This window comes from Saimiri boliviensis, chromosome 8 (assembly GCF_048565385.1).
Source record: "Saimiri boliviensis isolate mSaiBol1 chromosome 8, mSaiBol1.pri, whole genome shotgun sequence".
NCBI lineage: Eukaryota > Metazoa > Chordata > Mammalia > Primates > Cebidae > Saimiri > Saimiri boliviensis.
Genome location: NC_133456.1, coordinates 14,251,477 through 14,273,888, shown reverse-complemented (window position 1 = coordinate 14,273,888; position 22,412 = coordinate 14,251,477). Strand labels below are relative to the sequence as shown.

The window sequence follows — 22,412 nt, the reverse complement described above, 5'->3', positions numbered from 1 at the left end:
CCTGGTCATTATTTTTAAATGAACAGTGTTGACCTCAATGGACAATGCCTGCTGCAGTACTGCAGAGAAATTTTGCTGTTATTTGATGGCATGCCCCTGCATTCCACTCTAGACAACTGTCTCCTCTTTAAGAGTGCTCCACTTTGGTCACAAATGGGACTCCCATGGAAAAATGTGTGCTGGTCCATGAGGCTAAGCACCGTCTTGAGCAGATCTCTGACCTGAAGTCTCACAATTTCCAATGTTTCCCTTCCACCTAAAGTTCAGTCCCAACCAGACAGTCCCTCAGGCCCTACTCTCCCTTATGCAGTCGCGAATCATAGGTACACGGGCAAGCAGCCGGTTGCCGTGGGTCCCTGCATACCTGCCCATGCACATCCCTGCAGAAGCCAGTGGCCAGGCCCTCAGCCCGCAGGATCAGGTGGCTCTGATGACTGAGGCCATTCAGCAGGATGTCATTCTCCTCATCCTCCACATCTCCACTGTCGTGCACAAGGACCACAATGTTTCCCTGCAGCAGATACAAGATGGAAACCTGGTCCTTACTGGAAGGGACACCCAGAGTCAGGGAGCACCAGCCTCTCATTGCCTCCACTCCCCTGAACATCCTCACGGGTCATTCTCCCTGCTGCTGCTACCACCAGCCCCTACCTGGGCTCCCAGACCCTAATTCCAGTCATCTACTGGACAATTTCACCATCAGAGCCAACCTATATTTTCAGCTCACTTCATCTAAACCAAGCTCACCCTGCAGTCTTCAAAATTAGCTCCTCTCCTGAATTCCTGAATATTACTAAAGTGTCACCATCCTGCTAGGCACCTATTCATTCAGTCGACAGTTCCTGAATACTCAGTGTACAAGATCCCACAGTAGGAATAACGGGTGAGAGATATGAGCCCTGGAGACAGACAGATGCTGACAATACAGGATGATAAGGCCAAGGGGGAGGGAAGCATAAGGTGTACGGGGAGCACAAAGACAAGGCCGGGCATGATGGCTCACAGCTGTCATCTCACCACTTTGGAAGGCCAAGGTGGGTGGATCACCAGAGGTCAGGAGCTGGAGACCAGCCTGACCAACATGGTAAAACCCTGTCTCTATTAAAAATATTTTTGCGCCGGGCGCGGTGGCTCAAGCCTGTAATCCCAGCACTTTGGGAGGCCGAGGCGGGTGGATCACGAGGTCGAGAGATCGAGACCATCCTGGTCAACATAGTGAAACCCCGTCTCTACTAAAAGTGCAAAAAATTAGCTGGACATGGTGGCACGTGCCTGTAATCCCAGCTACTCAGGAGGCTGAGGCAGGAGAATTGCCTGAGCCCAGGAGGCGGAGGTTGCGGTGAGCCGAGATCGCGCCATTGCACTCCAGCCTGGGTAACAAGGGCGAAACTCTGTCTCAAAAAAAAAAAAAAAAAAAAAAAAAAAAATTTTTAAAAATTTGCCAGGCATGGTGGCGGGTACCTGTAATCCCAGCTACTTGGGAGGCTGAGGCAGGAGAATTGCTTCAACCTGGGAGGCAGAGATTGGGCCACTGCACTCCATCCTGAGCAAGAAGAGCAAAACTCTGTCTCAAAAAAAAAAAAAAGAATAGTAATAAAAAAGAAAAACAGTAAGTGGCTCTTGTAGGGGTGCAAAGCAGCGTGGCTGGGGTCTGAGCTGGGGCTCTGTCCCTGCTGGGCTGTGGCCCCAGTTGGACTGCTGTCATGAAACTCATCTCCGCCGAATACCTCCAGGGAAAGCTGCAGCAGGACCTGGAGGTGGAGGTGGAGGACGTGACCCTAAAACGTTGTGCACGCAGCTTCTGAGTCCTGGTGGTGTGGGCCAAGTTCGAGGGGAAGCTGCTGCTTCAGAGACAATGGCGGGTGAATGTGTGCCTGGCCGGAGGCTCCCGCACATTTATGCCTTTGAGCAGAAAACCCTGACCCCAGAGCAGTAGGCCTTTGAGCGGCAGAAACGAGGGACTGGCTCCTGCACAGTCGGTAAATTATAAATCAGGATCAGAAAAAAAAAAGTAAAAAGAATGAAGCAGATCCATGTGTTATTTTGGGGCAACGGATCATATATACTGCATATTACTAAATGAAATATACTGTGTATTACAAAATGAAAACAAAATATATTGTGTATTACTAAATTTTTTTTTAAAAAGTAGCAAACAAAAAAAAAACAACAATCTTGCATGTTCTTCACATGTACCCCAAAACCTAAAATGCAATTTAAAAAAAAAAAAAAAAAAAAAAAAAGCCGGGCACGGTGGCTCAAGCCTGTAATCCCAGCACTTTGGGAGGCCGAGGCGGGTGGATCACGAGGTCAAGAGATCGAGACTATCCTGGTCAACATGGTGAAACCCCGTCTCTACTAAAAATACAAAAAAATGAGCTGGGCATGATGGCTCGTGCCTGTAATCCCAGCTACTCAGGAGGCTGAGGCAGGAGAATTGCCTGAGCCCAGGAGGCGGAGGTTGCGGTGAGCCGAGATCGTGCCATTGCACTCCAGCCTGGGTAACAAGAGCAAAACTCCGTCTCAAAAAAAAAAAAAAAAAAAGTAGCAAACAGTGTGGATACCAGGTTACCAGTAATATGAAGAAAAATGCAGGGAGACAAATATGTGTATATACTTTGAGAGGCCAAGGCAGGAGGATCACCTGAGCCCAGGAGTTCAAGATCAGCCTAGTCAACATAGTGAGACCAAGTCTTTACAAAAAGTCAAAAAAAAAAAAAGAAAAGAAAAGAAAAGAAAAAACACAAATAAGTGCATAATTGTACAGACTGGCTGGAAGGATACACGCTGGAGGGAAGGAGAGAGACAGCAGCACTTTTTGCTAAAGTACGCTTTATACTGTTCCTCTGTTCCTTCTTTCTTCTTTTTTTTTCTTTTTAAGCTATGCCCAAGTTTTACTCTTTCTTTTTTTTTTTTTTTTTTGAGATGAAGTCTTGCTCTGTCACCCGGGCTGAAGTGCACCAGCGTGATCTCAGCTTACTGCAAGCTCCGTCTCCTGGGTTCCACCAATTCTCCTGCCTCAGCCTCCCAAGTAGCTGGGATTACAGGCGCCCACCACTACACCTAGCTATTTTTTGTATTTTTAGTAGGGACAGGGTTTCACCATGTTGGCCAGGCTGGTCTCAAACTCCTGACCTTGTGATCCACCCACCTCAGCATCCCAAAGTGCTGGGATTACAGGTGTGGGCACCGCACCCAGCCAAGTTTTACTTTTTCAACTAAAAAAAGTATTCGTACAAAAAGAAGGTAGTAGCAGGTCAAAGACCCAGCTGGGACGTGGAAGGTAGCTTTGGCTACTTACTGTCACCCCACAATCCAGACTGTGCCTTCCACACTCCTGACAGTTCCTCCTCCTCCCATTCTTTCTGCATTACCCTGGCTCCTTGCTCTGCAACCATAGCCAGGACAGCTTCTTCCAGGCAGGACTTTGAACACAGGTGTTCAACACACACTGTTGGATACCCGCACGCCTGGCTAACTCAGTTAGCTTATCTCTCCCACTGTTCTGCATGCTCAGCCTGACCACACCATGCCAATATCCACACGTTCCTGCCAGCTGCACCACTGCACACTGACAAATGGCTACCGTGGGCCAGACACCACGCTGGCATGTTAAAAGCTTCATCTCACTTCACTCTTGCAATCAGGTACCTGTGAGGTAGCCACCACAGTCATGAGATGAACCAAACTAACTCCAACTTAGATGTGAACCTGACTGACTCCATCTTGGCTTCCTCCCCCAGCCATTTCTCCCTTGAATGTATACCTGGACTACACTGTGCTGCGTCATGTTGTGCTTAGAACTATAGAAACATATAACCGTTGTAACCATATCCTGCTTGACAAGCCCACTTGCTATTGTGAATACCCCCTTGACTGATTGTACGGTAAGTACTGAATGCGCCCCCTTGGTAACCAGCAATCATGAGAACCGCTTGTGTATACCCTCCTTAGTTAATCAAAAATCATGGGAGCCTCCTTTCCTAACTTGCTTATTCTGCTTCTGTAAAATTCCGCTTTGCCCCCCTCACCCTGAGCAACATATAAAAGGAAATCAAATCCCTTCCTTGGGGCCGAGAGATTTTGAGCGTGAGCTGACTCTTGGTCGCTGGCAATAAAGGACTCACAATCAAGATTTCAGAGTGTGGTGCTTTCCATACAACTTGCTCGGACATAGTTATTCCTATTTTACTGATTGGCCTATTACAATTGTTAAAACTCTATGATGGCTGTGAGTGCAGTAGTATTTACATCTAATTGATCACAACCAGTTACAGATTTCTTTGTTCCTTCTCTGCTCCCACTGCTTCACCTGACTAGTCAAAAGAAAACAAAAACTCCGGCCGGGCACGGTGGCTCAAGCCTGTAATCCCAGCACTTTGGGAGGCCGAGGCGGGTAGATCACGAGGTCGAGAGATCGAGACCATCCTGGTCAACATAGTGAAACCCCGTCTCTACTAAAAATGCAAAAAATTAGCTGGGCATGGTGGCGCGTGCCTGTAGTCCCAGCTACTCAGGAGGCTGAGGCAGGAGAACTGCTTGAACCCAGGAGGCGGAGGTTGCGGTGAGCCGAGATCGTGCCATTGCACTCCAGCCTGGGTAACAAGAGCGACACTCTGTCTCAAAAAAAAAAAAAAAAAGAAAAAAAAAGAAAACAAAAACTCCAAAACCTCTATTATGGGAAAATCTGTTTGTCCCTCCTAGCTTGATAATAAAGGTAATGTTGTATATCCTATGCTTGTATTGCCCTTTATAATTTTTAAAGTAGCTCATACTCATTAACTTAGCGGATCTATAAAATACACTCAGGGACAGTAATAACTTGTCCCAGGACACACAGGCTATGTGTGGCAGACCTGGGACTGCAGTGGTGCCATATGTGACCAGCCCACTGATGCAATGTTCATCATCACTTTACTTTGGGGGTGCTTTACTTTCAGCAACGGCAGGTAAGGGAAAGCAGGGTGGCTGGAGTACAAGCTTTCTGGGCCTCCAGAGTAAAGCCAAAACTCCAAGCAAAGAAGATCACACCAAGTGAGTCTGGACCTGTCTGAGCTCCTAGAGGTCACAGGTGGGCGCACAGAAGGCAGTTCCATTAGTACCTTTAGTTCCCAGCACACGGTGACTCTACAGTAGTGAATAAAGTCCAGCACAGCCACCGCCCCCAGGCCCAGGCTCAGGAGCACACTGAGGTCGTCCACCAGCAGCACCGGGTAGGTCCACCCAGCCTCTCCACTGTCTACTGGCTTCAGGGCCTCCCGTACAAACTCAAACAATGGTTTCAAGTTCCCAGCATTGGCCTCCCTGGAGAGACAGGACAAAAGTTACCAGACTTTACCCTCTCCACAGATGTTTAACGAGGACAAGTAGCACCACAGAAGAGGGCTACGGGAGATAAAGAACTGTATCACAATTCTTGGCAACAAAGAGTTCATGATCTGATTAGAAAGAAAAGACATGCACATGTACAGGAATAATTTTACTCCAATTCAAATACTTCCTGAGGCCTACTAGGTATAAAGCACTGTGACAGAAACTGGGTGACACAAAAATAATCAGCTCCTAGGGCCCTGGAGAGACATCATACACAGCCAGGTACGGTGGCTCACGCCTGTAATCCCAGCACTTTGGGAGGCTGAGGTGGGCGCATCGCTTGAGGTCAGGAGTTCAAGACCAGCCTGGCCAACATGGTGAAACCCCGTCTCTACAAAAAATACAAAAATTAGCCAGGCATGGTAGCATGCACCTGTAATCCCAGCTACCTGGGAGGCTAAGGCATGAGAATCGCTTGAACCTGGGAGGTGGAGGTTGCAGTGAGCCAAGACTGAGATCACACCACTGCACTCCAGCCTGGGCAACAGAATGAGACTGTCTCAAAAAAAAAAAAAAAAAAGAGAGAGACTCCATCCTAGCCATTTGTATTTGACTTCTGAAGTAAAAAAAGAGAGACTCCATAAAGCCTCTCAACCTAAGAGCTTAAGGCACCTGGAAGATCAACGTGGACTGCGCAGGCAGAAGCCTTCCCAGGAGCTTAAACAGGGCGGGCACAGTAGATCACACCTTGTAATCCCAGCACTTTGGGAGGCCAAGGCGGGAGGATCATTTGAGCCCAGGAGTTCAAGAACAGCCTAGGCAACAAAATGGGACCATGTCCCTACAAAAAAAATTTTTTTTTTTTTTTTTTTTTTTGAGACGGAGTTTCGCTCTTGTTACCCAGGCTGGAGTGCAATGGCGCGATCTCGGCTCACCGCAACCTCCGCCTCCTGGGTTCAGGCAATTCTCCTGCCTCAGCCTCCTGAGTAGCTGGGATTACAGGCACGCACCACCATGCCCAGCTATTTTTTTTTTTTGTATTTTTAGTAGAGACGGGGTTTCACTATGTTGACCAGGATGGTCTCGATCTCTTGACCTTGTGATCCACCCGCCTCAGCCTCCCAAAGTGCTGGGATTACAGGCTTGAGCCACCGCGCCCGGCTAAAAAAAAAAAAAATTTTTTAATTAGCCGGGCTGGTGGCATGACCCTGTAGTCCCAGCTACTTGGGAGGCTGAGATGAGAGGAGTGGCTGAGCCCAGGAGGTCAAGACTGCAGTGAGCTGTGTTTGCACCACTGCACTCTAGCCTGGACAACAGAGCAGGCTAGAACCTTTGAACCTTGTCTCAAAGAAATAATGAAAATAGGAAGTTAAATAGCAACTCAGGTGCCCTGATGGTGAGTGGCAGTGGCCTAAAGGCTTTTGTATAGGTAACAGATTTGACTTGTTTCTGACACGAGCCAACTTGCCCATCTCCATCTTCTCCAGTGACTATCCCAATCATTTCTCAGCAATGAGTGGAGGAACAGAGCTCAGGGCCCACTGCCGTATGCTCCAGGGATGAGTCCCTTGCACTGGGTTAACTTCACTAACAATGAGGACATCCTCCCATGCCTTAGGAGGAGGTGTAACCAGCCCCTACCTTCAAAAGGAATCCCCAGGTCAAAGGTGCTAAGAGGTATGTGTGAGGTCACGGTCAGGAAGCATGACCTCATAGTACCACACAAGGCTGTGTGTGTCTGAGGGATGAGGCAGTGGGGGGAAGTTCCAGAATCTTCAAAAGCTATGTTTGTAGCCAATGTTCAGAAAGGAGGAAAAGCAGGAAAACCAATGTTCAGAAAGGAGGAAAAGCAGGAAAACCAATCTCAGGCCTGTGTTGTTGAATAACAAACCAGGGAACAAATTTTTTCTTAAATGTCCAGAGAGTAAATATTTTAGCCTTGTAGGTCATATGGTCCCAACCGCTCAACTCTATTTGTTTCTGTAGTGTAAAAACAGCCAGGGACAACATGCAAACAAATGAATGTGGCTGTATTCCAATAAAATTTCATTTACAAAAAATAAAAATAAAGAATTTTTAAAAAGACAAAATATTTTTTAAAAATACAAACAAAACAAATGTATTTACAAAAACAGGCAGCTGACTCATAGCCCATAGTTTGCTGACTCCTGTATCAAGCCAAACACAGAGCGCGGGCCCATGCTAGGCTCTAAGCTGGGGCTGGAAAACACAGTGAAGCATATCGTTCTGCCATCCTTCCAGCAAATGATCCTCTCTAGAGCTTTTGGGACAATGTCCACTTTCAGCCCCATGATAAGAGCCAGCATTTGATGATGCTGCAACACCAGATGAAGTGTCTGACTCGTGAAACCAGTTCTATCCTCCTGCACAAGAAAAAGGAATCACGCAGCAACCAAGAACCCTGCCTGGGCCCACCGGCCAAGTGTGTGCTTCTTGGGCTGCGACTGACTGACCTGAGAAACTGCAGAGGGTGTGGCTTCTCTTGAGCCCGGAAGAAGACGTCCACTGCAGACTTGAGTCCCTCGAGGAACACAAGCTGCCCACGCTCCCGTGCCATGGTCAGGTTGACACCCTAAACATGACAGAGAGAGTGAGTTACTGTGCCTTGTAGGGAAACCCATCGGACTAGACGCCAGCTTGCAAGAGGGCACAGGACATCTTCCAAACATGGCAGAAGTGTATCTGTCCACTCAATGTACAGGCTTGTCTTCATTCCCCTGGGAGCTCCCAACCCACAATACGCCACCTGTTTTCAGATGCACATTGCCATTTAATTGTCACATTAAAAGAAAAACTAGCTGGGCATGGTGGCACATGCCTGGAGTCCCAACTACTTGGGAGGCTGAGACAGGCGGATCGTTTGAGTCCAGGAGTTTGAGACCAGCTTGGGCAACATGGAGAGACCTCGTCCCTACAAATAGATTTAAAAAATTAGCCAAGTGTAGTTTGCACCTGTAGTCTCAGCAACTCAGGAGGCTGAGGTGGGAGGACCACATGGGCCCAGGAAGCCAAGGCTGCAGTGAGCCAATGATCATGCCGCTGCACTCCAGCCTGAACAAGAGCTCGAAACCCCGTCTCAAAAAGACACAAAAAACAAAAACCTAGGCCTGGTGCAGTGGCTCACGCCTATAATCCCAGCACTTTGGGAGGCCAAGGTGGGTGAATCACCTGAGGTTAGGAGTTCGAGATCAGCCTGACCAACATGGAGAAACTCCGTCTCTACTAAAAATACAAAATTGGCTGGGCGCAGTGACTCATGCCTATAATCCCAGCTACTTGGGAGGCAGAGGCTGCAGTGAGCCGAGACCATGCCATTGCATTCCATCCTGGGCAACTAAAGTGGAACTCTGTCTGTCTCAAAAAAAAAAAAAAAAAAAAAAAAAAAAAAAAAAAAGGGCCAAGCATGGTGGCTGACCCCTGTAATCCTTTCATAAAGACAGGGTCTCACTAAGTTGCCCAGGCTGGTCTTGAACTCCTGGGCCAAGGTGATCCTCTCACCTCAGCCTCCCAAAGTGTTGGGATTATATGCATGAGCCACTCACCCACCAGCTCAATACTGTTTTTATTGAGACCTTTTTTGAAACAGAGTCTCACTGTTGCCCAGGCTGGAGTATAGTGGCATGATTTCAGCTCCCTGCAACCTCTGCCTCCTGGGTTCAAGCTATTTTTCTGCCTCAGCGTCCCAAGTAGTTGGGACTACAGGGCATGCCACCACACCCAGCTTATTTTTGTATTTTTAGTAGAGACGGGGTTTTACCATACTGACCAGGCTGGGGGATTTTAATTTATAATGGTGATACAAAGTTTCATCTTTAAATGTATGTATTTATAAAATTAAACATATTTAAAAACAAGTAATAATAAAATAACAAGATGATGGCTGGTCAAAGTCTGGAAAATGCCAGTGTAGAAATCAGCGCCCACACTTTTTTTTTTCCCCACTCTTGTTGCCCAGGCTGGAGTGCAATGGAGCAATTTCAGCTCACTATAACCTCCACATCCCAGATTCAAGCAATTCTCCTGCCTCCGCCTCCTAAGTGGCTGGGATTACAGGCATGCACCACTACACCCAGCTCATATTTTGTATTTTTAGTAGGGACGGGGTTTCACCATGTTGGCCAGGCTGGTTTTGAACTCCTGACCTCAGGTGACCCACCCGCCGCATACTCCAAAAGTGCTGAGATTACAGGCGTGAGGCACCACACCTGGCCCACAGTTTTTGCTCTGTTTATCTGTCAGTGGCATGGGACCTTAAGATTGTTCTGAGGTTTGAAAGAACACAACTCATGAACTGTAACTGTCCGGCTACCTGGAACGCAGTAAGAATTCAGGATGAATAAGTCCTCCTTCTCTTCTAACTGGGGCAGTGCTCTCGTAAGTATTCCAGTAATATAAACTCTTAAAAAATAAAAAATAAAACAGGCCGGGCTCGGTGGCTCAAGCCTGTAATCCCAGCACTTTGGGAGGCCGAGGCGGGTGGATCACGAGGTCGAGAGATCGAGACCATCTTGGTCAACATAGTGAAACCCTGTCTCTACTAAAAATACAAAACACTAGCTGGGCATGGTGGCACGTGCCTGTAATCCCAGCTACTTAGGAGGCTGAGGCAGGAGAATTGCCTGAGCCCAGGAGGCAGAGGTTGCGGTGAGCCGAGATCGCGCCATTGCACTCCAGCCTGGGTAACGAGAGCGAAACTCCGTCTCAAAAAATAAAAAAATAAAAAATAAAAAAAAAATAAAAAATAAAAAATAAAACAAAGGTCAGGCTGGGCACGGTAGCTCATGCCTGTAAGTTCCAGCACTTTGGTAGGCTGAGGTGGTTGGATTAACTGAGATCAGGAGTTCGAGGCCAGCCTGACCAACATGGTGAAACCCCATCTCAACTAAAAATACAAAATTAGCTGGGCATGGTGGCACATGCCTATAGTCCTTGCTACTGGGGAGGCTGAGGCAGGAGAATTGCTTGAATCTGGGAGGAGGAGGTTACAGTGAGCTGCGATCACGCCACTGCACTCCAGCCTGGGTGACAAGAGCAAAACTCCGCCAAAAAAAAAAAAAAAAAAAAAAAGGCCGGGCGCGGTGGCTCAAGCCTGTAATCCCAGCACTTTGGGAGGCCGAGGCGGGTGGATCACGAGGTTGAGAGATCGAGACCATCCTGGTCAACATGGTGAAACCCCGTCTCTACTAAAAATACAAAAAATTAGCTGGGCATGGTGGCACGTGCCTGTAATCCCAGCTACTCAGGAGGCTGAGGCAGGAGAATTGCCTGAACCCAGGAGGCGGAGGTTGCAGTGAGCCGAGATCGCGCCATTGCACTCCAGCCTGGGTAACAAGAGCGAAACTCTGCTTCAAAAAAAAAAAAAAAAAAAAAAAAGGAAGGCAGAAATTTAGTATGCTTGTCCCTGCTCAGACCAGGACTACTTTTTTTTTTTCATTTTTTACTCATCACTGACTTTAAGCTCAAGGAATCTTTTTTTTTTTTTTTTTTTGATACAGAGTCTCATTCCATTGCCCAGGCTGCAGTGTAGTGATGCAATCTCAGCTCACTGAAACCTCTGCCTCCCAGGTTCAAATGATTCTTGTGCCTCAACCTCCCGAATATATGGGATTACAGGTGTGTGCCACCACACTTGGCTAATTTTTGTTATTTTCAGTAGAGACAGGGTTTCACCATATTGACCAGGCTGGTCTGAAACTCCTGGACCTAAGTGATCCACCCGCCTTGGCCTCCCAAAGTGCTGGGATTACAGGTGTGAACCACTGTGCTTGGCGTCAAGGACTTCTTAAACATGGTTCTTCATGAACTACCATCCAATTAAGCACCGCTTTAAGATGTCTGATTAAAATGCAGCTCCCGGGCCAGGCGCGGTGGCTCAAGCCTGTAATCCCAGCACTTTGGGAGGCCGAGGCGGGTGGATCACGAGGTCAAGAGATAAAGACCATCCTGGCCAACATGGTGAAACCCCATCTCTACTAAAAATACAAAAATTAGCTGGTTGTGGTGGCGTGCACCTGTAGTCCCAGCTACTCGGGAGGCTGAGGCAGGAGAATTGCTTGAACCCGGGAGGCAGAAGTTGCAGTGAGCCGAGATTGTGTCACTGCACTCCAGCCTGGCGCCTGGCAACAGACTGAGACTCTCTCAAAAAAAAAAAAAAAAAATGCAGCTCCCTAGTCGGGCATGGTGGCTCATGCCTGTAATCTCAGCTACTTGGGAGACTGAGAAAGACAAATCTCTTGAACCTGGGAGGTGGAGGTTGCAGTAAGCCAAGATTGCGCCATTGCACTCTAGCCTGGGCAACAAGAGTGAAACTCCATATTAAAAAAAAAAAAAAAAAAAAAGCAGATCCCTGAGCCTAACTTCAGACCTCCAGAATGAGGGCAGAGCTCAGGATCTACATCTCAACAAACACCCAGGGATGGTGATGCATCTAAATGTGTAATCCACTGCTCCCTCTGTGCAGAAATAGGTCACATGGGGCTGGTCGTGGTGGCTCATACCTGTAATCCCAGCACTTTGAGAGGCTGAGGCAGGAGGATTCCTTGAGCTTAGGAGTTTAAGATCATCCTGGGAAACATAGGCAGACCCATTCTCTATAAAAAAGGGAAGGGGGCCGGGCACGGTGGCTCAAGCCTGTAATCCCAGCACTTTGGGAGGCCAAGGCAAGTGGATCACGAGGTCAAGAGATCGAGCCCATCCTGGTCAACACGGTGAAACCCCATCTCTACTAAAAATAAAAAAAAAATTAGCTGGGCATGGTGGCACGTGCCTGTAATCCCAGCTACTCAGGAGGCTGAGGCAGGAGAATTGCCTGAACCCAGGAGGTGGAGGTTGCGGTGAGCCAAGATCGTGCCATTGCACTCCAGCCTGGGTAACAAGAGCGAAACTCCGTCTCAAAAAAAAAAAAAGGAAGGGAAGGAGGGAGGGATGAAGGACATGTAACTCTTTAGACTTTTCATGCCCCTACATCAAGTCTCAATTGCTTATTCACACACAAATCGCCCAGGGTCCTCCACTGTCCAGGACCATTTATTCCAATAGCTGCAGCTGACAGAGAAAAACCCTCCTGATCATCACCTTTGCTCTTGCTCACTACCAGTCTATTTATGTAAGTGCAATAATATGGCATGAGTACAGAAGCTCACACTCCAGTACTTCACATGCCAAGTACTATGCATGCCATTCCTGCTGTGCTGATCATTCAAAGGTAAAAGAAAAAGTGGCCAGTTTAGACATGCAAACACACATCCGTCTCATCTGAAACGCAGATCCAGTGGCCGTAATGTCATGCTATCATGCTACAGAGACCTGCAATGCAACATGTTTTGTTTTCTTTTTTTTTTTTTTGAGACAGAGTTTTGCTCTTGTTGCCCAGGCTGGAGTACAATGGCACAATCTCAGCTCACTGCAACCTCCACCTCCCAGGTTCAAGTGATTTTTCTGCCTAAGTAATACTACTTATTACTTTAGTAAATAAGTATATTATTTACTAAAAATACAAATAAATTTCTTTTTAGTAAAGATGGGGTTTCTCCATGTTGGTCAGGCTTGTCTCAAACTCTTAACCTCAAATGATCCGCCTGCCTCGGCCTCCCAAAGTGCCGAGATTACAGGCATGAGCCACTGCACCTGGCCAATGCAACATGTTTTCTTTACATCCTGATTGTTCTCCCTGGGCTCCTGGCCTAATGTCTAATACAAGAAGTTCTCCCTTCTCTGCAAAGGATGGGAAAGAAAGAATCTACCATCATCTCACCCCCTGATTTGCTTCTGCCCAACAGAGAAGAGGCAGTGACTTGGTCTGCTATTAGCCAGGCGGGTGATGTGTGCCTTTAGAGCGAGACATCCAGTAAGACTGGATGTTATTGATTGATTGAGATGGAGTCTTGCTCTTTCACCCAGGCTGGAGTGCAGTGGCTCGATCTTAGCTCACTGCAACTTCCGCCTCCCAGGTTCAAGTGATTCTCATGCCTCAGCCTCTGGAGTAGCTGGGATTACAGGCATGAGCCACCATGCCTGGATCCTCTAAGAAATAAATAAGTAGAATGCACGCCCCATGAGTGACAGATTCCAAAGTGTTAGGATAAAAGGCATAAACCTCCACCCCTGGCAGCTGAGAATTTTTATAATGACTAGGTCTTGAGTTTTGTCAAATGCTTTTTGTTTTTTTTTTTTTTTTGAGACAGTGTCTTGCTCTGTCGCCAGGCACCTGGCTGGAGTGCAGTGGTACAATCTCGGCTCACTGCAACCTCCGCCTCCCGGGTTCAAGCAATTCTCCTGCCTCAGCCTCCCGAGTAGCTGGGACTACAGGCGCACACCACCACACCCAGCTAATTTTTGTATTTTTAGTAGACACAGGGTTTCACCATGTTGGCCAGGATGGTCTCGATCTCTTGACCTGGTGATCTGCCCGCCTCGGCCTCCCAAAGTGCTGGGATTACAGGCTTGAGCCACCGCGCCCGGCCCTGTCAAATGCTTTTTTTGCATCAAGTGATATGATCATATGAATTTGTTTCTTTAGCCTAGGGTGGATTACAATAGTTGAATTTTTTTTTTTTTTTTTTTTTTTTGAGATGGAGTCTCACTCTGTTGCCAGGCTGGAGCACAGTGGCGTGATCTCAGCTCACTGCAACCTCCACCTCCTGGGTTCAAGTGATTCTCCTGCCTCAGTCTCCAGAGTAGCTGGGATTACAGGTGTGCACCACCACACCAAGCTAATTTTTGTATTTTTGGTAGAGACAGGGTTTCACCATGTTGGCCAGGTTAGTCTTGATTTCTTGACCTCATGATCTGCCTGCCTCAGGCTCCCAAAGTGCTGGGATTACAGGCGTGAGCCCTCATGCCCAGCCAACAGTTGATTTTCAAATGCTGAACCAGCTTTGCAAAACTGTAATAAACCCAAGTGTGGTGTATCATTCTGCTTATATATTTCTAGACTTGATTTGCTTATGTTTTTTGGTGGGGGCTGCATCTCCGGGAGAGATTTTTTTTTCCTTTTTTTTTGAGATGGTGTCTCACTCTAGGAGCACACACCACCCACCTGTCCAGCTAATTTTTGTATTTTTAGTAGAGACAGGGTTTTGCCATGCTGACCAGGCTGGTCTCGAACTCCTGACCTCAGGTAATCTGCCTGCTTCGGCCTCCCAAAGTGCTGGGATTACACGGTGAGTCACCATGCCAGGCCCAAGACTGGCATTTTAAAGACCACTGCTAAAGAGTAGCCGATTCTACGGCCGGGCGCGGTGGCTCAAGCCTGTAATCCCAGCACTTTGGGAGGCCAAGGCGGGTGGATCACGAGGTCGAGAGATTGAGACCATCCTGGTCAACATGGTGAAACCCCGTCTCTACTAAAAATACAAAAAACTAGCTGGGCGTGGTGGTGCATGCCTGTAATCCCAGCTACTTAGGAGGCTGAGGCAGGAGAACTGCCTGAGCCCAGGAGGCGGAGGTTGCGGTGAGCCGAGATCATGCCATTGCACTCCAGCCTGGGTAACAAGAGCGAAACTCCGTCTCAAAAAAAAAAAAAAAATGAGTAGCCCCATTCTTTCCCTCTCTCAGGCTGGCCTGTCTGGAAAAAACAAAAACAAAAACAAAAGACAGCCCTTTAGCTCCCATTTTCAGGCAGTAAAGTCCACCTGGTCTTCACCAACTACCTAACCTGGGTAACGGCCCAGGTTAGGTCAGGAAGTTCAGCAGCCTCTTGGCCATCTGATTCTTACCTGCCTGTGTCTAATGTGTTGAGGGGCAGGAAACAAAAGTGTCTCTCCCCACATTGGGGTCTGAAGCCCTAGACTTAAGGAAAGACAGTGGGGGCCATCCAATTTCGCAGCAGAGCAACATGTGAGCTCCAACCAAGGAGGATGAAAATCAAAACTTTCATGGAGAAGGAGAAAATCTTAACTGGTCCAGAATAAGTAGAGAAGAGTTTGATTAATTAATATCTACAAAGAGCAGGTCTGGTTCTACAAAGTCTCAATTAATGAAACACATTCAGAGGCTGCCTTCACTCTTCAGATAAGGAGTTCAGGATCCCAAGATTCATTTAGTCCCTCCTTCACTAAGTTCTGTACAAAGCAAACAGGAAAGCCAAGCTTTTGACCATGCGTGACACACACACCCACTCAGGGATCTCACCATGAAGCACCAAAATATTTACCAGCTTCTGTCCCACGATATTGTAGTGGCTGAAGGACTGGATGAGTGCCACAAAGCAGACTTTACAATTAGCTAGAAAACAAAATAATTGGTTTTAAATAAATCCTCTGCTAACAACCAGTCTCACTGACTTCGTACCTCTGGAAACAAAAGCACTGAGGCAAATCTAGAGACCCAGAGGCTTTGCAACCCAACATACAGAATTTGATTCTGAAAAAAGATGTACTTTTTTATTATTTATCAGTTATGTCTTATTCTGCTGATTCTAAGATATATTTCTGTTAGATGTCAGATGTAGTACTAGGTACTTATTTATTTATTTATTTAGAGATGGTCTTGCTCTGTTGTCCAGGCTAGAGTGGCACAAACGTGGCTCACAACAGCCTCAACCTCTCTGGCCTCAAGGGATCTGCCCACCTCAGCCTCCGGAGTAACTGGAACTATAGGCGTGCCCAGCTAATTTTTGTATTTTTTGTAAAGACAGGGTCACCCTATGTTGCCTAGGCTGGTCTCAAACTTCTGGCCACAGATAATCCTCCCACCTGGGCCTCCCGAAGTGCTGGGATTATAGACATGAGCCACTGGGCCCAGCCATGCAGCAGACTTGTTCTTTAGGAAGCATCTACTGCCGGGACAAAGTGTCAATAGGGTCGAGCACCCAGAGACCTCAAGATACACAAAGACCAAGGAGCAACAGAATTAGGAGGCCACACAGGACCTCAGTGAGACGATGTCCACATAGTGGGCGGAGAAGGGGAAGGTAGGACACAGAAACAGGGAGCACATGCCACTCTTTGTCAGGGCTGAGGAGGGAACTAGATGGCCCAGTAATAATAAATAAAATAGCCCCCCCACCCCAGGTATCCCAACAGCAAGGCCTGGCTTATAAATGCTCTTATTGAATGTAGAAGTAAGAGGTGACTTCTACATTAAAACGTGAAAGGTTCCTTAAACAGTTTTGGTTTTTATCACATCTGTACTCCCCTTGGGTTTCTTTTCTATGCATCAACAAGTCGCATACCTTTGAGGTAGAAGGAGAGAAAGTGGTGTACAAGGAAACTGCCATCTGTCTTGGAATCACAGAGGAGAGTCAGTGTCCCCTAAAAGTTACGAGGAACACAAAAAAGGTTAGACTCCCTGGAAAGAGGTCAGCTTAGTGTAGAAATCTAGTCAATCATGTCCACATTTAAATTTCTACACCTGAAGAAGTTTATTTTTTTAATGATATATATGATAAAGTTACCCTGAAAAGATGAAAATAAGTCAAAATTACGGAAAATCCATGATTAAAGTTATCACTAATTGTTACTCATGATAGGCAAGCATATCTCAGCCTCTACCTCCTCAAAGCAAAACAGAGAAAAAAATTATTTCTCTTCCTCACTCCTCACCTTAGTAACTCAGGAACCAGTCTTAGGAAGAACTGGATCCTGAAGAAAGGACGCTTTACCATCAGACTCCAGTGAAAATCAGACTGCTAGGATTGAAGAGGCCTTCAAAAGACCTCTCAGCCAAATACTTTATATTCTGATGTCAATTCTGTTCTGCAGGGTGAGGGAGGGGGAGGAAGAAGCGGTTACTGATAGAGATATCTGATAACGAAGTTCACCCAACGGCCCTGCTTGAGACAGAGGTGTGATCATGGAGAGTCCTAGAAAGACCTCTGAGGGTGGTCTCTGCAAAGCCTGGGTGTCCTGCTCCAGTCACCTCCATCAGTGACAGGGAAGGTTCAGGATCAAGTGATACCATGCATGCCGGCTCTTCGCCGTGTGACCTTCTGCAAATGCCTGACTTCTCCCGGCTTCAGGTTTTTTCACTTATAATATGAAAGATCACACTGTCAGACCTTCAGGGTTGTCCTGGGTGCTGTCATTTCCTGGTGCTCACTTGCATAGTCCATTTTCTCATCTGGCCCTAGGCTGACTTTGGAAGTCCCAGGAGTAACTGGCAAGGTAATCAGAGTCATCTGGACAACAACTGTCTGGCAATTAAATTCCACAAGGATCCACTGAAAGCTACAATTTGGCACTAGGGGGTCATAAAAAGGCTTTAGACACATAGTATCCTGGTTGCCTGGAGGAGTTTACCATTTCATCAGGAAGACAAAGATTATGGAAAAACTAGGCTGGCCGGGTGCGGTGGCTCACGCCTGTAATCCAAGCACTTTGGAGGTCAAGGCGGGTGGATCACTTGAGGTCGGGAGTTCAAGATCAGCCCGACCAACATGGTGAAACCCAGTCTTCTTCTTTTTTTTTTTTTTTTGAGACGGAGTTTCGCTCTTGTTACCCAGGCTGGAGTGCAATGGTGCGATCTCGGCTCACCGCAACCTCCGCCTCCTGGGTTCAGGCAATTCTCCTGCCTCAGCCTCCTGAGTAGCTGGGATTATAGGCACGCACCACCATGCCCAGCTAATTTTTTGTATTTTTAGTAGAGACGGGGTTTCACCATGTTGACCAGGTTGGTCTCGATCTCTCGACCTCGTGATCCACCCGCCTTGGCCTCCCAAAGTGCTGGGATTACAGGCTTGAGCCACCGCGCCCGGCCAAACCTTATAAGGCAGAATCTGTGCTTACTGAAAGTATCTAGTCTGTAGGAGATAACTCTTTTTTTTTTTTTTTTTTTTTTTTTGAGACGGAGTTTCGCTCTTGTTACCCAGGCTGGAGTGCAATGGCGCGATCTCGGCCCACCGCAACCTCCACCTCCTGGGTTCAGGCAATTCTCCTGCCTCAGCCTCCCGAGTAGCTGGGATTACAGGCACGCGCCACCATGCCCAGCTAATTTTTTGTATTTTTAGTAGAGACGGGGTTTCACCATGTTGACCAGGTTGGTCTCGATCTCTCGACCTTGTGATCCACCCGCCTCGGCCTCCCAAAGTGCTGGGATTACAGGCTTGAGCCACCGCGCCCGGCCTGAAACCCCGTCTTTAAAAAAAAGAAAGAAAGAAAAAACCAGGCTGGACTCACGCCTGTAATCCCATCACTTAGGCAGAGGTGGGTGGATCACCTGAGGTCAGGAGTTTGAAACCAGCCTGGCCAACATGGTGAAACCTCGTCTCTAATAAAAATCCCCCCAAAAAAATTAGCCGGGTGTGGTAGTGCAGGCCTGTAATCCCAGCTACTGGAGAGGCTGAATAAGGAGAATCACTTGAATCAGGGAGGTGAGGTTGCAGGGAGCCAAAATCGAGCCCAGTGCACTCCAACCCGGGCGACGAAGTGAGACTCCGTCAGACCAAAAAAAAAAAAAAAAAAAAAAGGCTCCTGAAAGAGGTTACTCCTATGTTGTTAAAATATAAAACGTTTCGAGGTGCCCCTGAATGTCAGCAGGAGGGTGGAAAACAGGCCAGCCCGTGTTGCCAAAGACAGACTGCAGACTGGTGCAAGCCAATGCTGGCTGCCTAACAGTTCTATTACGGACCACGAGAAGAAAGAATAAGAAAAGCAGCGTTCAAAACGACACGCCGAGTGCTCCCGGGCAAGGGGGCGGTTAGGAAGCTCGCCCACGAAGACGGCAGCGATTCGAACTCCTTTCTCCTTTCCGGCCGATTCCGCAGGCTCCTCTGAGCGCCTGGGTCCCCAATGAACACGCACAGGTGCCCCAGTTTACGTCTGTGAATATAAGCCAACCTCACTGTACGCCGTGCTTCCCAGGGACTTTTGTTTTTTTATTGAGAGGGAGTCCCGCTCTGTCGCCCAGGCTGGATCACGCAATGGCGTGATCTCGGCTCACTGCAACCTCCGCCTCCTGGGTTCAGGCAATTCTCCTGCCTCAGCCTCCTCAGTAGCTGGGATTACAGGCATGCGCCACCACGCCCGGCTCATTTTTGTATTTTTAGTAGAGGCCTGGGTTTCACCATGTTGGCCAGACTGGTCTCGAACTCCTGACCTCAAGTGATCCACCCGCCACGGCCTCCCAAAGTGCTGGGATTACAGGCGTGAGCCACCGCGCCCGGCCACTTCCCAAGGACTTTTAAGGGCACGCACGGCCTTCGAGAATATGCGAGACGGCCCAGAAGGCCCAACTTCGGCGGGCCCAAGTCTCCAGTTCAATCCCCGGGTCGACCCTCTGCCGACTACAACTCCCAGGCGCCCAGTGCCCAGTCATGCCGCCATTCCCCGGGGTCGTGCGCGCTACCTCCCGGCTGCAATCTTCCGCCGCCTGCCAGGCCCCGCCCCCTTCCGGGCCACGGGACCTCTTACCTGCTCCGCCTTGTCCGGTGTGGTATTGAGCAAGTTATTAAGTTCCGGGAACATTCCGAGCTCCTGGGACTAGAGCTCTGGAGGATAACACAAGAGTGCTACAGAGACGACGGAAGCTGGAGAGCAACAGAAACCAGCTAGCACGGCTCGCGCGGAGGAGTGCGCATGCGCAACGCCCCTTTTGTGAGCCAGCCACAGCCAATCAGACGGGCGCCTCGATGGGGCCGCGGCGCACGCGCGTTGACGTGTATCGAGTCCTAGGGGCTTCTCTGTGCGACTGACAGCGGCCTCTGGCGGCTCGTTCCGCGCAGATCTGCGTGGCGCCGGAACCCTCCCAGTGGTCCCCAAGGCTCCACATGACCGAGTCTTCTCCATCCCTTGGCTTTGGTCTCTGCCCAGCTCCGGGCCTCCTTTCCTTCATACGTGGCTGTCAGGCGCCTTCTGTGTGTCTCACACTCCTAGGAGCTTGGGCTACATCGGTGAATGAAAACAAACGACACGGAATTATATCTAGAAAAGTTCTGTGGAGAAAAGCAAAAGTGGGATTAGAGAGTAACAGTGTGGGTAGGGGTAGGCTTTAGAAATAAAGAGGTTGTCAGGGTGGGCCTCACTAAAAGCGTGGTTGCAACATGCCCTGTATGCCTGTCCTCAGAACCTTTGCACTGACTGGTCTCTCTTCCTGGTATGCCCTTTTCCCAGATAATCAGCCAATTTAAAAATTCCCCACTTCCTTCAGGTCTTTGTTCATATGTCACTTTATCCGTGGAGCCTTCCTTGAGCACCTTACTTAAATCGCAAACTGTCCCTTTCCCAGCACTCTTTCCTTGCTTTTATTTTTTCCATAACATTTTTATTATACAGTATATAGTTTTGTTCTAGCCCAATCAAATCAGTGGAGAAACCTGTAATTCCACCAAAGTCAAGTTTATTGACAGTCACTAAAATAAAAGAATTGTTATGTGATTTGGGAAAGTCGAATTCAGGTGAAATTTAAGTGAAGCGGTGTTTGATATGCTCAAAGCACAGCACAGCTGTGTGTAGAGGAGTCATAATCTGGTGTGGACTGCAAAGTGGACCCAGGGTCGTTTCTGTAGAAACTACAAGGTGAAGATAGATGTGAAATTGAATCACTTAGCTGAAGCTCTGCACCTGGGATGGAAATCGAGGCTGCTTCTCTGTGTAAAAAGGATGTAGATCCTTCAGCCAAGAATGAGATGTTTCATGCTTATTAAAATGTGAGAAAGAGGGAAAAAAAAATTGGCCTGACACAGCTAGGTCTTTGTGTTCTGTTGAGCATAAACAGTTTCACAAAACATCAACATCAGACTGAGTGTGATGGATCAAGACAAAACTAGATCACTCCATCATCATGTTGAATGCAAAACATGTAAATTGTCCAAGCCACAACAAAACGTCTCATTTCTCAGCAAATAAGAGTGCTGCTACTTTACCAATCTCTTTAATACTGGCTTTGCAAAGATGATGGTAATACCTGTAATCCCAGCTACTCAGGAGGCTGAGGCAGGAGAATTGCTTGAACCAGGGAGTCGGAGGTTGCTGTGAGCCAAAGGTGCACTATTACACTCCAGCCTGGGCAACAGAGCAAGACTCCTTATCAAAAATAAAACAAAACAAAACAAAACAAAAAAAATAAGAAACAGGATCTCACTCACTGTGTCATCCAGGCTGGGTATAATGGTGTAATCATAGCTCACTACAGCCTTGAACTGTTAGGGATTTATCCTGCCTCAGCCTCTCAAGTAGCTAGGACTACAGACATTCGCACTAGCTTTTTTTTTTTTTTTTTTAAGATGGGGTTTCACCATGTTGGTTTTGCTGGTCTTGAACTCCTGACCTCAGGTGATCCAACTGCCTTGGCCTCCAAAGTGCTTGGATTACAGGTGTGAGCCACCACACCCGGCCCTTTTTAAAAATTTTATTTATTTATTTATTTATTTTTAGCCGGGCGCGGTGGCTCAAGCCTGTAATCCCAGCACTTTGGGAGGCTGAGGCGGGTGGATCATGAGGTCAAGAGATCGAGACCGTCCTGGTCAACATAGTGAAACCCCGTCTCTACTAAAAATACAAAAATTAGCTGGGCATGGTGGCACGTGCCTGTAATCCCATCTACTGAGGAGGCTGAGGCAGGAGAATTGCCTGAACCCAGGAGGCAGAGGTTGCGGTGAGCCGAGATCATGCCATTGCACTCCAGCCTGGGAAACAAGAGCGAAACTCCGTCTCAAAAAATAAAAATAAAAATAAAAGCCGGGCGCGGTGGCTCAAGCCTGTAATCCCAGCACTTTGGGAGGCCGAGGCGGGTGGATCACGAGGTCGAGAGTTCGAGACCATCCTGGTTGACATGGTGAAACCCCGTCTCTACTAAAAATACAAAAAATCAGCTGGGCATGGTGACGTGTGCCTGTAATCCCAGCTCAGATCCCAGCCTCAGAAGGCTGAGGCAGGAGAATTGCCTGAGCCCAGGAGGCGGAGGTTGCGGTGAGCCGAGATTGCGCCATTGCACTCCAGCCTGGGTAACAAGAGCGAAACTCCGTCTCAAAAATAAATAAATAAATAAATAAATAAATAAATAAATAAATAAATTTATTTATTTATTTATGTTTGGAAACAGAGTCTCACTCTGTCACCCAGGCTGGAGTGCAGTGGCATGATTATGGCTCACTGCAGCCTCAACCTCCTGGGCTCAAGCAATCCTCCCACCTCAGCATCCCA

The 22,412-nt window shown here is 47.8% G+C and overlaps 1 protein-coding gene and 1 pseudogene across 9 annotated transcripts in view; one reads left to right on the top strand and one right to left on the bottom strand.

Annotated features, from left to right (window-relative positions):
• Nucleotides 1-21,568, bottom strand: part of ELP6 (elongator acetyltransferase complex subunit 6) — a 44,364-nt gene extending 22,796 nt beyond the window's left edge. The window contains exons 1-7 of one of the 9 annotated variants that reach the window (XM_039477666.2): nucleotides 19,683-21,299; nucleotides 16,878-17,030; nucleotides 16,508-16,586; nucleotides 15,488-15,558; nucleotides 7,788-7,906; nucleotides 5,103-5,304; nucleotides 365-511 (exon numbers count right to left, since the gene is read on the bottom strand). In XM_039477666.2, the coding sequence (XP_039333600.1) occupies nucleotides 365-511; nucleotides 5,103-5,304; nucleotides 7,788-7,891 (453 nt within the window). In that variant the 5' untranslated portion in view covers nucleotides 7,892-7,906; nucleotides 15,488-15,558; nucleotides 16,508-16,586; nucleotides 16,878-17,030; nucleotides 19,683-21,299. Of the gene's footprint in view, nucleotides 1-364; nucleotides 512-5,102; nucleotides 5,305-7,787; nucleotides 7,907-15,465; nucleotides 15,559-16,507; nucleotides 16,587-16,877; nucleotides 17,031-19,682 lie in introns of those variants that run through there. The other 8 variants (XM_074403947.1, XM_003926288.2, XM_074403948.1 and 5 more) reach the window with 8 other exon arrangements.
• On the top strand, nucleotides 1,704-3,880 carry LOC120367177 (bolA-like protein 2 pseudogene; annotated as a pseudogene).
• Nucleotides 21,569-22,412: the final 844 nt, after the last annotated feature.